Genomic DNA, 17935 nt, shown 5'->3' with positions numbered 1-17935 from the left:
GGTACGGAGAAGCGTATGGAAGCTGTTGAGGGCCAGCGCGTTTGTCTATGTCCAGTACGCATGCGCGCATGCGGACCACTTATGTGCACCCCTGTATATATATATATATATATATGTACGTATGTAAGAGCATCATTCAATAAATAAGGTGATTTTTTTAAGGATAAGGACAATGAGAAGCTTACTTTTTTTTTTTTTTTTTTTTTTTTGGAGGGGAAAATAAATTGACTCTATTATATAAGCTTCACACATACTACTTTTCATTGTGTGAAAGTGTCATTTTGTCAGTCTTGTCCCATGAAAAGATATACTTAAATATCTGCTGAAATGTGAGGGATGTACGAATATATACACAGTGGGGCAAATAAGTATTTAGTCAACCACCAACTGTGCAAGTTCTCCTACTTGAAAAGATTAGAGAGGCCTGTAATTGTCAACATGGGTAAACCTCAACCATGAGAGACACAATGTGGAAAAAAACAGAAAATCACATTGTATGATTTTTAAATAATTTATTTCCAAATTAGAGTGGAAAACAAGTATTTGGTCACCTACAAACAAGCAAGATTTCTGGCTGTCAAAGAAGTCTAACGAGGTCTACCAAGGCTCCACTTGTTACCTGTGTTAATGGCACCTGTTTTAACTCATTATCGGTATAAAAAACACCTGTCCACAATCTCAGTCAGTCACACTCCAAACTCCACTACGGGCAAGACCAAAGAGCTGTTGAAGGACACCAGAGAGAAAACTGTAGACCTGCACCAGGCTGGGAAGACTGAATCTGCAATAGGTAAAACGCTTCGTGTAAAGAAATCAGCTGTGGGAGCAATTATTAGAAAATGGAAGACATACAAGACCACTGATAACTTCCCTCGATCTGGGGCTACATGCAAGATCTCACCCCGTGGCGTCAAAATGATAACAAGAATGGTGAGAAAATATCCCAGAACCACACGGGGGGACCTCGTGAATGACCTACAGAGAGCTGGGACCACAGTAACAAAGGCTACTGTCAGTAACACAATGCGGCACCAGGGACTCAAATCCTGCACTGCCAGACTTGTCCCCCTGCTGGAGCCAGTACATGTCCAGGCCCGTTTGCAGTTCGCTAGAGAGCATTTGGATGATCCAGAAGAGGACTGGGACAATGTTTAATGGTCAGATGAAACCAAAATGGAACATTTTGGTAGAAATACAGGTTCTTGTGTTCGGAGGAGAAAGAATACTGAATTGCATCCGAAGAACACCATACCAACTGTAAAGCATAGGGGTGGAAACATCATGCTTTGGGGCAGTTTTACTGCAAAGGGACCTGCACGACTGATCTGTGTAAAGGAAAGAATGAATGGGGCCATGTATTGAGAGATTTTGAGTGAAAATCTCCTTCTGCAAGGGCATTGAAGATGAGACGTGGCTGGGTCTTTCAGCATGACAATTATCCCAAACACACAGCCAGGGCAACAAAGGAATGGCTTCGTAAGAAGCATTTCAAGGTACTGGAGTGGCCTAGCCAGTCTACAGATCACAACCCCATAGAAAATCTGTGGAGGGAGTTGAAAGTCCGTGTTGCCCAACGACAGCCCCAAAACATCACTGCTCTCGAGGAGATCTGCATGGAGGAATGGGCCAAAATTCCAGCAACAGTGTGTGAAAAGCTTGTGAAGAGTTACAGAAAACGTTTGGCCTCCATTATTGCCAACATATTGCCAACGAAGGGTACATAACAAAGTATTGAGATGAACTTTTGGTATTGACCGAATACTTATTTTTCACCATGATTTGCAAATAAATTCTTTAAAAATCAAACAATGTGATTTTCTGTTTCGTTTTTCCACATTCTGTCTCTCACGGTTGAGGTTTACCCATGTTGACAATTACAGGCCTCTCTAATATTTTCAAGTGGGAGAACTTGCACAATTAGTGGTTGACTAAATATGTACTTGCCCCACTGGTGTATATATATATAATATATATATATATATATATATATTAGGGCTGTCAAACGATTAAAATTTTTAATCGAGTTAATTACAGCTTAAAAATTAATTAATCGTAATTAATCGCAATTAATCGCAATTCAAACCATCTATAAAATATGCCATTTTTTTCTGTAAATTATTGTTGGAATGGAAAGATAAGACACAAGATGGATATATACATTCAACATATGGTACATAAGGACTGTATTTGTTTATTATAACAATAAATCAACAAGATGGCATTAACATTATTAACATTCTGTTAAAGCGATCCATGGATATAAAGACTTGTAGTTCTTAAAAGAAAAATGTTAGAACAAGTTATAGAAATTTTATATTAAATCCCCTCTTAATGTTTTCGTTTTAATAAAATTTGTAAAATTTTCAATCAAAAATAAACTAGTAGCCCGCCATTGTTGGTGTCAATAATTACTTACACAATGCTCATGGGTGCTGAAGCCTATATAATCAGTCGCACCCAAGCGCCAGCAGAGGGCGGCAAAACTCCATAAAGCACAACAAGTGAGCTTTTCACTGTACTGTCATTCAAATCTGTCTGAACGGGGCATCTGCGTTAATTGCGTCAAATATTTTAACGTGATTAATTTAAAAAATGAATTAACGTCCGTTAACGCGATAATTTTGACAGCCCTAATACTGTATACACACACACGTACGTATATATAGTTCAAGCACAAACATCATACATTTTACTGTAGCTATAATACAACAGACAAAAGTGCTCAATAAGTATCTGTTACAACCCACTGCTCCACGTGCAATATTGAAAATGTCATGCATCGTGAACAGGTGACAGAAACTGTCACATTTTCATCTCGTTGTCATCCCGTTAGAGGAAAACTGGCATTCGTCTTATCTTTTAGTCTCCCAAGCCACGGTTTTATTTCATCAGCGTGACCTCGTCATGAAAACAATTTTCGTGGACGAAAATATTTTCATTATCGTCATGGTTGTTTTTGCAAATGAACAAATGAACTAATTTAACTTCTATGCTATACTGACATTATACATTATACAATGAGGAGAATTTGGTATTTAAACACCCTGCGATTTTGAAAGATCTCCCACTTAGAAATGATGGGCAGGTTTGAAATTATTATGGTAGGTGCTTTTCCACTGTGAAAGGCAATCTAAAGAAAAAAAATCCTGAAATCACAGTGCATAGTATTTTTTTAACAATTACAAGCCAGTCTCCAGACCTAAACCCAATAGAAAATCTTTGGAGGAAGCTCAAACACCGTCAGTGATAGCCCAGAAACCTGATTGATCAAGAGAACACCTGTGTGGAGCAGTGGTGCAAAATCCTGCTGCATTCTGTGTTAAAATCTACAGGAAACGTTTGACCTCTGTAATTGTAAACAAAGGCTACTGTACCAAATATTATCATTGATTTTCTCAGGCGTTTACATACTTATTTGCACCAGTATGATACAAATAAAAAAATGTTTTAAAAAATCATACACTGTGGTTTCTGGATTTTTTTTTAGATTGTCTCTCGCAGTGGACAAGCACCTACCATGAAAATTTCAAACCCGCCCATCATTTCTAAGTGGGAGAACTTGCAAGATCGCAGGGTGTTTAAATACTTATATCCCTCATACTAGCTATAATGAAATTGAGAACAAAGAGCTCAATAAGTATCTGTTAACGTTTTAACAGTTATTTAGATAACGATGCAACAAACTCTCGATCTCACTCTATTTTTCTACAAAGTCCCAATCCATTTAAGTCTCTATCTTCAGTACTTTCTAAGAACTGCACCAGCTCGAAGCCTAGGGAACCCCTGGAGTATAAGTATCAACATATAAGTCACACCTCAGTACAAGTGACAGGCCAGGCCAAACTATGAAGCAAAGTGCAGTAGCAGTCAGATACCATTTTAATTTTTTTCAGGTCATTCATTGTCAGACAGAAGCAGCACGGCTAAACGCCACACTAAAAAATAGGTAAAAATATCAAAATGGATTACCTCTTCATCCTCTGTAGGACCATGGCCCCCAACAAAATGTTTACTGCGTATGAAGGTGAATGGCTTCACCTTGCTGGCGTTAAACTGGTCTTTTGGATGTCCGCACAAGTTGATCTATTGTTCACATTTTTCCTCTTTTTTGGCTTTGGGAAACGTATGAAGAAAACATCCTTCATATGTCGTAATGTCTAGAGTCGTTTCTACAAGTTCCATAGCAGCAGTGTTTACTCGGCATGTTCTTTTTTGAAAGATTACCAGCAGAAAACAAGTAGTAATAGCATGAGTTGTATGCGAGGGCGTGTCTATGTTGACCCACTTCCGGGTTACGATGGCGACGTCACGGTTTAAAAATGGCATTCGTGTGGTACGCTATTGAAACATGAAATCGTGTTGCTTTTTTTTTCTATTTATTTTTTTTTCAAGTTTCTGCTTGATTCCATCAGAAACTTGCTGGAATTGTTGTGTTTTGGATTTTTTTTTTTTTTTTTAATACATTAAAACAATACAAAACAATAGTAGCCAATCCTAAGATCCTAGCAAGGATGCTTGCTGTTTGTACAGAACAGTGACGTGGAAAACTGGTAAAAAGGCTGAGGTATGACTTTTGGTTTGTCATTTTCATCAGTAAGCTAATAAAGTTGCAGCATCCACTTTTTCTTTTTATAGTCAAATAGAGCAGCATCATCACAACAATGTCACCACAGGTGACTAATTGCTATTTTACTTTTTCTAATATTCAAGTGGCGCCTGCAACGTTGCTGATTGGCTAAATCAGAGTCGTTTAATATGGAAAGTGCCAACCCATATGACCACTCAGGGAATTGAAGCTGCCTCCGGCAAAGGTTTAACAAAATACAAAAAAAGCTTAAATGCTGATCCGCTCCACTTGTCGATTCTTTTTTTTTGAAAGTGATGACGACGGTAGACGAGCAGCGGCGGACGACAGAGGAGCCGTAATGACCATGTGGCCCCGGAGAGGATGATCAGCTCACCGGTGGCCCATCCCTCATGCGCCTGCCCGGATCGCTCTGCCGCTTCGTCTCAGGTGATTAGGGAAAGCCCGACGCACGCTGAGTCAGCATCCTTGCACGCTGAGGTGAGCTTCTCCCTCTTTCCCCTTTTTTTTTGGTCCCTTTTTAACTCATTCTTCTTTGAAGATTTGTATTGTACCGCTGCAAACTGCTTAGAACTTTATTGGAGTACCAGGCGTTTTTGAAAGCTACTTTGGGATACCAAATGCACTGTACCCAATTGCTAGAGCATATGTTTAACAAAAAAGAACAGACTTGTTTGTTATATTATGTCATTTTTGCTTGCAATTAAAAAAATATATATATGGCGGAAAACACTCAGGTGACTTGAAGTTCCGCTCTGAGACACCCATTTTGGCCAAATTTCAAAATTGTCCGATATGCATGTGTGATACATTCATTCATTCATTCATTCATTCATTAATCTTCCTTGCCGCTTTTTCCTCATCATAGGAAAGCTTAAATCTTAATTTTCTGGGGCAACAAAAATTTTTTAAACTGCAAACCCCTAATTGGAGGCGAGAGCACGCGAGAGCAGAATTAAAGACGCCACGGTTTTAACGAGATATTATCGCGTACTTATCTTGTTTTGATCCCAAAACTGCATGTAGCATGTAACACCGAGTGTCAAGACACAGCTGTGAATGGCCACAGCCGGATTTTTTAAATTTTATTTTATGGGTAAAACATGGTGATATAACAAGGGTCGCGATGCAGAAATCGCAGACAACAAGGAGTGGTTGAGATTTTCTTTTTCATATAGTTACCCTTTTAAACGTTATTTTTCTTTTTTTTGTTTTTTTTTTTTGTTTGGATTGATTATTTATCATCTAACATATCGGGGAAAATACGACAGTAACAAAAAAATACAATTAAACGATAGTTATGAGGTAGATATCCATGACTTTTTTACAGACGCCAAATTTTTCATTGTGACGTAATTCGTTTAAAAGTTTAAAATATGTGAGTAAATAATTTTTATAAAGCCGTTTTTATTTTTTAAACTAAATATTAGACATCAATTAATGATTCTAAGCTAAAAATGACAGACATTTCAAATAATATAATTACTTACCTTCTTTTTATGGCTAGGTTGAAGCAAAAGCGGTTGCGCGATGTCTGTAAATGGTGGTTTTCAGGGTAAAACGGACAAATTGAAAATAGTTCGGAGGCTTAGTGCGGCATAAATCTGCTATGGCAGCATATAGACATATTGTTCTATCAAACACAACAGTTGTTTTGGCTTTGGTTTGTTTTGAAGAGGGGTGCAAGAGCAGAAACTGCTTTTTCAGTCTTTTCTGTGTTTTCCGCCATATATATTGCTGCTAACAAGTGTAGCTATTTTAGGTGAGTGTAATTCATAACGGTACGAAAACCTAATCATTTTTATTCCAATTCATCAGCATAGGCTACCACTTTTATTTTTTGTTGTTGTCCTTTTTAGTCTTTAGTACTGCATTTTAGTTCAGTGAAGTGCCTTATTTTGTCATTTCTATACATTGCAGCACAAAAAAGAGATAGGGCCAATTGTCAAAAGAAATAATATTACAGGAAGTCCTCGGGTTACGAACGAGTTCTGCTTTTACGCCAGCGGCGTTACCCAAATTTCCGCGTAAGTCGGATTTAACTATACAAAAAATCCAAAAGAATTGTATTTTGTTTAATGATGGAAGATACACTGCCCTCTGGTAGCAGCGTTGGCTATGGCTGGACTGTCGCGTTGTATGACTGAGAAGCAGACTCAGACATCTGACATGGATAAAGGATAGCAGCTCGTTGTTTTGGCCCACATAAGGCTGTAAGTTGTTTCAGCGAATATGTGTTTGTTTATGCATTTGTAATTACAGCTATAGTTTGTGGAGGTACGTGTGAGCGATTTGCTATGAAAATTGTAAACATGTTAGCATTGTGGACTTGTGGACTTTTGTTACACAAATCAGGCTAATTTAATCTACTAAATTTACATACTGATCATACTAGAGTGAACACCAATTGTTTTGTGTCAATTTTTTATACTTAAAATGCGTGTGGTTTTGAACTTATGTGTACATGCCATATTGGCCCGAATATAAGACGTCCCTGATTATAACACGACCGTCTCTTTTTCAAGACTCAAGTTTGGAAAAAAGACTTTTTGAACACCAAATTAATTTTTATACAGAAAATAATTACAGTACATCTGAAACAAATGATTATAACAATATATTTGAGAGAAAAAGAATGCTATTTTGCCTCATTCAAATATTCATACCTGAACATTTAAATATGTAAACTAAAAGTGCAATCACATTTGTAAATGAATGGCTTCTGGTTTTTCAAATGTAAATAAACCAATCTATTGTGATAAAACAACAAAATTGCAATAACTGCATTAACCATCAGAGTGAAGTCTAATTGTAACTGTCTTGAAACCAATCTGAATAAGGAAAAACTTGAGAGTAGCTGAGATCTGTCATGACAGAACATCGCTTCAATTATATCTGGCGTCATCTAGCGTCGTAAATGGGTATAATTTGTAGACCACAAATATAAGACAAACCCCCTTTTCCAGTGTTATTTCAATGCAAAAAACACCATCTTATATCCGGGCCAATACGGTATGTGTGCTACAGTTTTACAAATTGGTAAAAAGTAAAATGCTTCAAAAAGCACAATTGCCTTGTTTGCTCCCTGTAAAGCTGGACAACGTCACGTTTAGTGAGGACAGAACACGTCATATTAAAAATGTAAAGTAAAAACTAAGATACTGTGAGGTAAAATAAAGTACATACTGTTTATGCGACTAAAAAAAGACTGGCGTCGTAAAGTCATGTAAGTCGAGTATGTTGCAACCTGGGGACTGCCTGTATAATAAACAACAATATTGTTGTTGTTGTTTTTTAAACCATCAGTTAAATTCAATGCAGGGGCGGAGCTTAGGGGGTGCCTGCGCAGCCTGGGCGTGGCTGGGCAAGGGGAGTGCCAAAAAATAAAGGTAACGTGGGGCTGTAATATCGTGTTTAAGTGTTAAAACATTTCAGGACCCGCCCCCTCACGCTTGTCCATTTGTGTGGAGGGGCCCGCGAGTCATGAACCACTAGCACACCCACCCCGCTTTCAGCTGGGCGATTCAAGGGGCCCGTTGTTACTCATCGCACCCGGGCCCTGTTCATATTTGTTCCTTCACTGACTCCACGTTACATTAATGATTAGTTAAACTGTTAATGTTCAATTAAGTACTATTTTGTACGGAGTGCATGTATGTTTGTGGTTGTTGTCCACATGTCTACATCTGTTCTATTAGTCTGCGCCGTCTTTTTGCAGTCATGTTGTGGAAATTGGCCTTGAGTTTTTTTTTTCCTTTTGCAAAGCTTTCAGAAAATGCAATTTACCTGACACATCTTGACCTCTGTAGACTACTACCTGATTTTTTTTTTCTTTTAATCACCAGCTGACACTGCTATTAACACATTTGATGGATAAATTGATTGATGAAATAATATAATTGGTCATACCAAATAGCCATCAGCTCAGTTGAACACTTCCTTCAGATGAATAGAGAGGATTCCCTTTTTTAGCCTCCAAATACCTTTTCCACTTTCTTTTACTGCCAATTTGTACCTTTTGACCATTTTCTGTACATTAGGACCATTATATCCCTCGCCAGTGGCACAAACACAGTAGTTACTCAACCGGCACTGAGAGGCATTCAAGTTTCAATCTTCAGAGTGGCCATAGAGACAAAAGTGAGTCAATTAAATCCATTACTACACAATTAGAGGCATAAAATTCACTCCGGAATGATGGTTTGAAGCATCAGAGAGTGAATATCGCAGCGATAGGAACATTGTGCTTCATGCGCTTCACGCAGTCGAGCTCCCGGCCAATTCCAGATCATTGAAGTAATTAGTTTCTGCCTTTAAACCAAGCAGGAAACAGCCTCTCTTCGATAAATGAAGCCCAAAAGCACACTGCACTGCTATGTATTGTCATCCTACCATGGCACTAAAAAGGATTTCTCAGGTGTTTCCTGAGGCGACAAAAAAACAAAAAAATTATAAATCAAACCAGAAGAAGCAATATCAAAATCTGTCACGTCTACTATATTTGTAAGTGCGTATGTATCGGGCTTGGTTTTATGGTGTACATGTTGTGGAAAAATGACGGATTGAACTGAGAACAACATTTGGCATATCCTTGGTGCTGTAAAGGTTTTTACTGTATTTTGGGGAGAACTTGTAACATCTTACAAGATTTATTTCAAGGGGACACATACAGTGTTATCTTGTATATTTGTGACTCAGATTTTTTTTTAAAAACCTTTCCTTTGTTTTTCGTTGAAAGAAATTACTTTCTTTTTTTTCTTTTCTCTTTTTAACCTGTCCTGTTCAGTTGTTTGACACGGAGAATAGAAGTCTGAGTGTCCGATTGGTCTGAACAGTTTTAATGTTTCACATTGGAGTATGACCTACTCCCATTTTGATCATTCAACATACATCAATTATTAAGACAAAGTAGTGAACAGGAAGGGTTAATGGGGGAAAAGAAGAAGGAGAGAGAGACAGAAGAAACACAAACTTCAATTCAATTCAATTTCATTTGTATAGCCCTGGATCACAACAAGGTTGTCTCAAAGGAATTTGCAGAGGCAATATGATACACAATCAGAAACAGCAAATGAAGCAACAAAGATGAATAAATACAACAAACAACAGCAAGAAATATCTTGAACGCCTACACTAACTATGAATATGTTGGTGCTATCATCAGCTAGATGTATTTCTGGATGACACCCTGTTAACCAGGGAAAGAGAGGGGGGTTGTAGATCTAGAACCTAGTAATCGTGTGAACCCCTTGTGAGTGTAAGCCCATTGTCAACCCACCTTACGCCGCCCTATCGCCAATCCCGGCACCGAGGTCCTCCACCCAATCACATCCAGCCATGCGCGAATCAAACCAAATATGCGATAACCACGCAGGTGATTGGTGATGCCACTCGGGTGCCTCCCCAGGGCCACAGCCCACAGGTTGGCGAGCCAGTGCAGCCCATCCCTCCTCCTGCAGCCCATTAAGGGGCCATCGTCACCCCCCCAGGGATCCAGGGTGGTCCCCAGGGCCACCCGTGCCCCTATCAACCGGCCTTCAGGGATGGGAAGAGGGGACGCACCATCAACTCCCATGCTCACCCCCATCCGCCCACCCGGCCCAGGATCCACAGCCCCCCAACCGGCACGGCACATTGCGGGACCCCCAGCCCAGGGCCCCCCGCCGGAGCAGGCGACATCCAGCCGACACACCGGCATCCAGCCAGCGACCCGTGCCGGAGCACAGGGTGGATATACAGGGAGAGAAGAGAGGGGAAGGCGGAAGCAGGAGAACGCCGAGGAGACGCTGCGGGGCAACCCCCACTTCTGCGGCTGGCAGCCCAGGCAGAGGGGAGGCCACGGACCGGGAAAAATTACTTTCCCTTTTTCCCCTTCTTGCCGGGAAAAAAAATACTCTCCCTTTTTCCCCTTCTTGCTCAGGTTTAATACTTTGCATTTTACAGGTTGTTTTAGATCTCGGTGACGATATAGATGAGAGCTGGGTGAATAATGGAAGTGTATAGTAAGGAAAGACAGACTCACCATTGCTTAAAAAAAGGTATTTTCTGGAAACATATGCTTCAGAAGTCAATATTGTATGACAGTTGAGGAAACTAGAAAAGGTGAAAGAGAAGAACAAACAACAACAAGGAATACAATCAATGCCTACGCTAACTATGAATATAGTCGTACTATCGTTCGCTAATTGGGTATTTCCGGTTGACACCATGTAGGGGCATGATGACAGAGGAGAAAAAGGAGTGGGGGGGTCAGAAAAATATGCGATTAGGTGGGGTGGAGCATACGTTGCTTGGCACGGCCAGACTGTTCTCCCTGTATTCTTCAAACACTGTGAGAATAGTCTAGGACCCAGCCCATTATCGGCCTGTCGAGCAAGCACAAAATCAACCGTCCAATCAGATTCGTTTATTTGCGTGACGTGCTCTTAACGAGTAACTTCACTCTTGCGCGTCGGAAGTCGTCTCCACAACAACACAGATGGCGAACAGGAGAGCTGAGAATATGTTCCAATCCACGGTAAAATCAGTTTTAAATTACCAAAACACATCGACACAAGTCATCGACAACAGTCTGTCTCGCGCTAGCCATATTGAATAAACTCCGCTCTCCTCGTATGTCTACTTCCGCGCGCAAGACCCTCCGTCCTGCCCTCGTCGTTTTACTAACGTCATGTCTGCCCGTCGCTGATTGGTCTACTCCGCTTTCTGTTTGCTGTGGCTTGCTCCGCCCTGGAAATTTTACCCGCTGAATGGTGGCCAGACTCAATAGCTGAAACAGCGGTGAGTCTGGTGTACCAGGCTAAGTGTTATGTGAACAGGACCCTTACCCGGAGTGGGTGACACCTGCCGACCCACCAGCACTCAGTCAGCGACCCGCACCAGAGCCCAAGGAGGATACCCAGGCAGAAAAGAGACCAGGAAAGTGGCGGGAAGCCGCCACGGGGCGGCGTGGACCTCCCCTCCCCCGAACCCGGCAGCCCAGACGAAGAAGAGGTTTCCCCCCCTGGAGCCACGCCATAGACAAAAAGTGTGGGACCCACCTACCGCCCTATTACTGTGGCTGCTAGGTCCCCAACCCAGCACCGTGATGGGATTGTGTGGGGAGGGTAGTGCAGTGTATGCATTAAAATAGGAGAGCCTGGCTGAGGGCAGTGGGACTGCCGCATGGAAGTTCTTTCCAGCTGCACATCCTACTGCCCGTGGCCGAAGCCCACCCGTGGAGTGCAATGTATGTGGTGCGACACATGGCACCCCCGCCACTTTAGTGGCAGAGCCTGTCGACGTACCCGCTTTTGCTGATGCTGTATAGGGTTTTGTGTGAATAATTATGTCATTCCCTAAGTATGCCCTTCCTAGTTATTCTTTCAAATTTCGCCGCATCAACCTGTAGGCTTTTGAGCCTCGTCTCTGCAGTCTGCACCTCACTCTCAGTTGTCCGAGGGGCGGGGTGAGCGGAGCACTGAGAAATTTCATTGGCCTAACAACATAGGATCAACAACTTTTTTTTAATCATTGTCTAACAGCGTCACCGGCCCAAAAATGTGAGCGGGCCCACCGGGAAGTGCTCGATGGCCAGTCCACCTCTGTCTGTGACCCCTGATTACACCTTGGGAAAGTTTAGCAGAATGGCACCAGATGAAAGTCTTCTCACCAGACACGAGACGAACTAAAAGTGCCTCAATCTTAGAACGTATGAACAGAAAATAACTAATAGGACGTTGTGTTAAGAATCCTGTCAAGTATGTAGAATTGATGGTTCATTAATCATGTTTTGTAGCATCCCCTTTCATTATCTATGGCACTTGTCCTCATTAGGTTTTGGAGTTTATCCAAGCTGGCTTTTGGCGAGAGAAGTTGGCACAGTTTTGACTTATTGCTAGTCAATCTGACACAATTTGCACTTTCATTGACACGTACTGTATGAGCAAGTTTTTTTTTTTTTTTTTTTAATTCATTTTACCATGGGCAAAAGACTCGCAGCATCAGGACCTTGATATCCTTTTGAATTCATAGGCAAATTAGTTTTTATTTGATTCTAGCTCAGTTCAACTGGTAAATGAAAGGACAGGAAAACTAGAGTGCTTTACTTTATAGAAAAATTGACTTACTATAGATTAAACAGTGACTTGAATTACATAAAATGGTGGGTGGCTTGAATGAACACTGCTTTGTTCCATCAAGTTGACCCCATCCTCCTAGTGCAGCAGAAACATAATGAGAAGGATGGTAGAAAGATAGAGATTTGTGTTCAGCTGAATGTATCGAGTGTCAGAAGGGCAAGACATTTTGTGCTACATTCAATCAACGCCAGCCTGCCGTTTGCGACTGAAACCTGTCTACACTATAATGAATTTGATCCTTGCAGAAATGCTAACTAGGACCCAATTCAAGCCCAATTTCAAGCTGTAAACTACGGAATATTGCTGCATTAGCCCCAAGACCACCCAGTTTCAGAACGATTTTGACAAAAAAAAAAAAACTTTTGCTTTGACAATACTCTTTCACAGTGGATGAAGTAATACCTTTTCCACTGAAAACTTTCACAAATCTCCTCCCAGGACATAAATATTGACACATCTCTGCTGGATTTCATATTTACTTGGTATGTCTCGGGCGACATCCCGGCACGCGAGTGTACATGCCCCGGAGCGTACATGTTCCTGCAAGCCGACTTTTTTTTTTTTTTGTCTTTCATACTTTCCCCCCTAGCTCCTTCTTCATATTTTATAGACTTCTCTCTAAAAGCGTTCAGACAAGCACGGCGCCGACGTTTTACCGTGCATCAAAACCGTTTCACTCAGCGGAAGCGGAAAGGAACTTTTACCTGCTACATTGTTTAAAGAAAGCTTTTGGTAAATATTGATGCCAAAGTAAGCTGGGAGGAGAAAGATATGAATTGAGACCCTAAGTTTAGACCAAGTGTTTTAACGTCCCCAGATCTCCTCAAATGCCCCGTTCAGAAATCAAATTTATTCAGCCGTTCCCAAATTCATCCCCCAAACTCCTAAATTTAAGAAGAAAAAAAAAGTGGTAATTCATGGATTTTAGAAGTTGTAAAAATAAAAAGTTTTTTAAAGTTTGGCAAGCATTGAGGAACTTTGCGAAGTTTTTCTGACAGCGTAATGGTGAATAAAGCAGAGAGAAGGTGAGCAAAAAAAGTGACTCTAGGCAGGAAATAATGACATCTGATGCGGGAACAGAACGCTGAAGCCGCTCCCCATTTTCTGACCTTCTTGCTCACATCCTTCATTTTCCTCAGGTTGTTAAAAATAGCCGAGCGACTTCTGACAAAGGTGCGAAAGAAAAAAAAAGATGCCTCCCGGCATTTTAATGCACTCCACACGTCCTTTTCATACCCAATAATAGCCGCCTGAAGATTCCTCCCATGAGGCCATATGATAATAGGTCCATATGTGATGTCACACTGACACTAATTAATTGCAACACCAAACTCCAGTCGAACGACCTCCATGCATTTCGCACCAGGAGCAAATTATTTAGCATTTTGACCTTTTCCTTAAATAGCAGCAGGCTTACAAGATTAGAGTTTATGGAAGGATACATTCAAGGGCTCGCTCCGCGCCACCGTTGTTCCTATTGTAGAAGAGTTGCAGCTTCTTTTAATAAGCGCTTGAAGCTGAAAATTCTGTGAACTTTTCAGAAAGCTGCTGCCGCTTGCACATTTTTTTAATGGTAGATTATCATCTGGACCCAGTCTTTGCGCAACATTTTACAAGAAGAATAATGCTCGTAAGAGAAGTAAAACGTCAGCGTTTCACTACCAAAACGTTATGCGTCAGGTGCTGCCTCATGTTACATGTCCACCATTTGCGAACGAAGCATATGAAGGCGTTTGAAGTACATGTCAAACGTTTCCATTCCACAAGCATGATTACTGCTAAAGGGAAAACATAAACATCTAACAAAGCATGATGTGAAACAAATGGTCACCTGCATTTTTTTCATGATTTGGCATTTTCTGTTCATACAAACTTGAATCTGTCCAATGTTAAATATTGTCATAGAATATTGTTTGTCTGAACAATGGCAGAAGGTTGGTCTCAACATTGGTAAGGATGATAAAACAGCAAAACCTGAATGTACAATTTTGCTGGGGAAGCCACATTAATAAGACCAAACACATTGGGTGAACAGACGTCAGGGCTACATTTCTCACAAATATGAACCTAATTAATTGATAGGCTAAATGATTAATGCAAATTAATCTGTATTAGATAGATAGATAAATTTATTAACAGACTCAAGGTCCAAGCCACAACCACACAATACAAGGGAACAAACCATACAAAACTAAAAACAACATAACAATAAAAGAAGGTAAACTACAGTGATACAAAAAATTAGGCCATCTATTGGCCCAGTTTTAAAAGGCACCTATTCCAGTGCTTCCAGAACAGTGACAAGCAGCGAGTAGAACTATGTAAAATGTTTGTCAGGCCCCAGACGATCACATTTTCAGAACATTTCAAACGATTAATAAAATTAAACATTAGCACCCTTAGAAGGGCCTGGAGAGTATTCACCCGAGCAGATACAAACATTTCAGAGGCACTGCACCATCTGGGTCTTTTCAGCAAGATTCTCAAAGAATCATTGTATGCCACTTGCAGTCTCTGAAAACTTGTCTTAGTGTAATTTGACCACAGATGCGCAGTGTAGAGGGGAGTACAATAAGCCTTGAACAGGGCAAGCTTGACCTCATCAGAGCATGGACCAAATTTTCGAGAGAGAACATTGGCTTGGACATATAATGAGCGACACTGGCGCAATATGTCCTCGTTGTCAGTCAGAGTGTCCGTGAGCAGATGACCAAGGTATTTTACCTGACTACAGGACTTTAAAACTTGACCAGACAACTTAAAATTAGGGAAAACCAACCGTTTGTCCTCTTTGGTTCTTAAAATCATAATGACACTCTTTGATTCATTGTATTTAATGTTGTGTAACTCCCCATACCCGGAACACACATTGAATAGCTGCTGTAGACCTGCTGAGCTTGGGCTAAGTAGCACACAATCATCTGCATACATTAGATGGTTGACCACCGAGCCACCAACCATGCAGCCATTTCTACACTTATTTAATAGTTTTGACAGGTCATTCATATAAAAATTGAATAAAATTGGAGACAAAATGCTCCCCTGTCTGACCCCGTTGGTAACTTGGAAGGGGGCAGACATACAGCCGTCCCACTTAACCTGCATAGTTCGATGAGTGTACCAATATAAAATAATTCTTATGATGTCATTGGGAACTCCCGCTTGGCTTAATTTCCTAAACAACTCCCCGTGGTTTACACGATCAAAGGCTTTGGAAGCGTCTAGAAAACACATAAACATAGACGAGTTTTTCCTCAAATAGGTGTTGACCAATTCTTTTAAAACATAAATATACATGTCTGTGCCTTGCCTAGGTTTAAAGCCAAACTGATTATCTGAAGAGTTTATTAATGTACTAACTCTCTCCAGCATGAGGAGTTCAAATACCTTAGAGAGAACACTAGCAAGGGCGATAGGTCTGTAATTGTCCGAGCTGCTTACTTTCCCTGCTTTATCCTTGATGACAGGGACCAGCATCACCGACATCATAGAGTCGGGAAGACAGCCGTGAACCATAAAGGAAGTATTGACTGATACTACCTTACATGTGTATTGGTTTAGCTGACACAATGTTCAAGTCAAACCTTTGTTTTCAAAAACTACTAAAGAAACATTTTGAAGTCCCAGTCCCTTTATTTTTTTTAAGGGGAGCTATCCAAAAATGAGTTCACTACGGCGGGACACTGGAGCACCCTTAGACTCAAACTAGTATTGTAATATAAAAGGGATTTGAGAAAAAAATGAATGAAAAAAAATCTGAGCTATTCAAGGACTGATCTACATCTGAGGCATACTAGACTACCCCAAGACTCGAACCAAAGTACTCTCATGAAAATTCTAATGTGTGATTTCATTTCACAGATTTATTTTTCATGTTAGTGTCCCCCTGAAGTGGACCCATTCTTAATAGCTCCCCATTTTGTTTTTTCAAATAAAGGGACTTGAACTATAAAGCCACCGCGTTGCATTACCATAACGCAGTACTTCTCAAATAGTGGGGCAGGGGGGCGCAGAGCGATGCCAAGGGTGGCGCATGTGACTTCGCGTAACATGCTTTTTTTTGCCTTACTAGAATAAAGTGTACTTGCACATCCACTCAGTGGGTGGCAGTGGCGCTCTCATTTTCAGAGTGTGCGCAGTATTTTTGAACCAAGTAAGAGCACACAGAAAAGCCATTTCCGAGCCGGACTCATGCAGCGACCCACTGGCTTCTCCGGTTCTCACATGTCCGCCCGAGAAGTGCCATTTTCGGCTTTGAATTGTCACGACGACCGCCCTCACCTCCAATTCTCCCCCGGCCGCTGAGAATGCGCTGTTTTCGGGCCGTTTGGCTTTTGGCTCTGACTTTTAATACAGTGGGAGAAGAGGAAAGACCACTGTTTACTGTGTCTAAAAATGATTGTAGCGGACAGCGGGAAGCCAAATCAATTCAGACGTCACTTAAAGACATTAGACCCCAATCTCACTGATAAGACGCTTGATTGTTTTTCAGCGAAAACGTGCCAAATATTGCCAACAATCGTCCCGCTTTGTCAGTGGTATATCAGTAAACCAGTGCAGCACTGTTAGCATGGAGGAAGTCGGCGTGATGTTACGATGACGTCACCTCGCCTAGCAACGTGTCGCCATTTTGTAAAGGGGGAACGCACACTTAAACATTCCATAGACAAACGTTTGAAATTCATATATTTCAGGTGTGTTTTGAGTCTTTTTTTCCTAAAAACATCTTAAACGTGGCTTACTATTATCACGAGTCACTGCCGACAGACGCGAGGAGGCGATACAATTTAAAATTAGCGTTTATTGGCTTACAAAGCTGCCGATACAAAGTCGAAGCTGATAGCTGGATAAACAAAGGAATGGCCTGCAGTGGAGTTCGGAAACATCTACAACTACCTCATAAAGTCACCCAGTAAGTTGACCTTTATCATTTATGTGGAACATGAACTGTGTGGAACTGAGAAAATTGGTAGTATATACGAAGTGATTATGTCTGCCATAACCAGTAATTCGCCTCCAAGCGTTATTTAGCCGTAAACACGTCACAGCAAAATAACCAATTCCCACCAGGCCAATAATATACCGATTGACTAATCAGAGCAGTTCACGGCAAAAGAAAAATAACGCTTTGCCAGTTGCCAGTTACGGTAATAATAACCACTGCCTAGTCTATTGAATCCTAGCAGCTAATTGGGGCAAAAATTAAAGTTTACTCACCAGTAATAAAATG

At 40.9% G+C, this 17935-nt stretch overlaps 1 protein-coding gene across 1 annotated transcript in view; it reads left to right on the top strand.

Moving 5' to 3' along the window:
• Positions 1-17935, top strand: part of sgcd (sarcoglycan, delta (dystrophin-associated glycoprotein)) — a 357132-nt gene that overhangs the window by 111563 nt on the left and 227634 nt on the right. Inside the window, exon 2 of the mRNA XM_057821019.1 lies at positions 4880-5065. Coding sequence (XP_057677002.1) covers positions 4949-5065 — 117 coding nt within the window. The 5' untranslated portion in view covers positions 4880-4948. The remainder of the gene's footprint in view (positions 1-4879; positions 5066-17935) is intronic.

Source organism: Corythoichthys intestinalis, chromosome 18 (genome assembly GCF_030265065.1).
Source record: "Corythoichthys intestinalis isolate RoL2023-P3 chromosome 18, ASM3026506v1, whole genome shotgun sequence".
In the NCBI taxonomy this organism is placed as follows: Eukaryota; Metazoa; Chordata; class Actinopteri; order Syngnathiformes; family Syngnathidae; genus Corythoichthys; species Corythoichthys intestinalis.
This window is presented reverse-complemented; position numbering and strand designations above follow the sequence as displayed.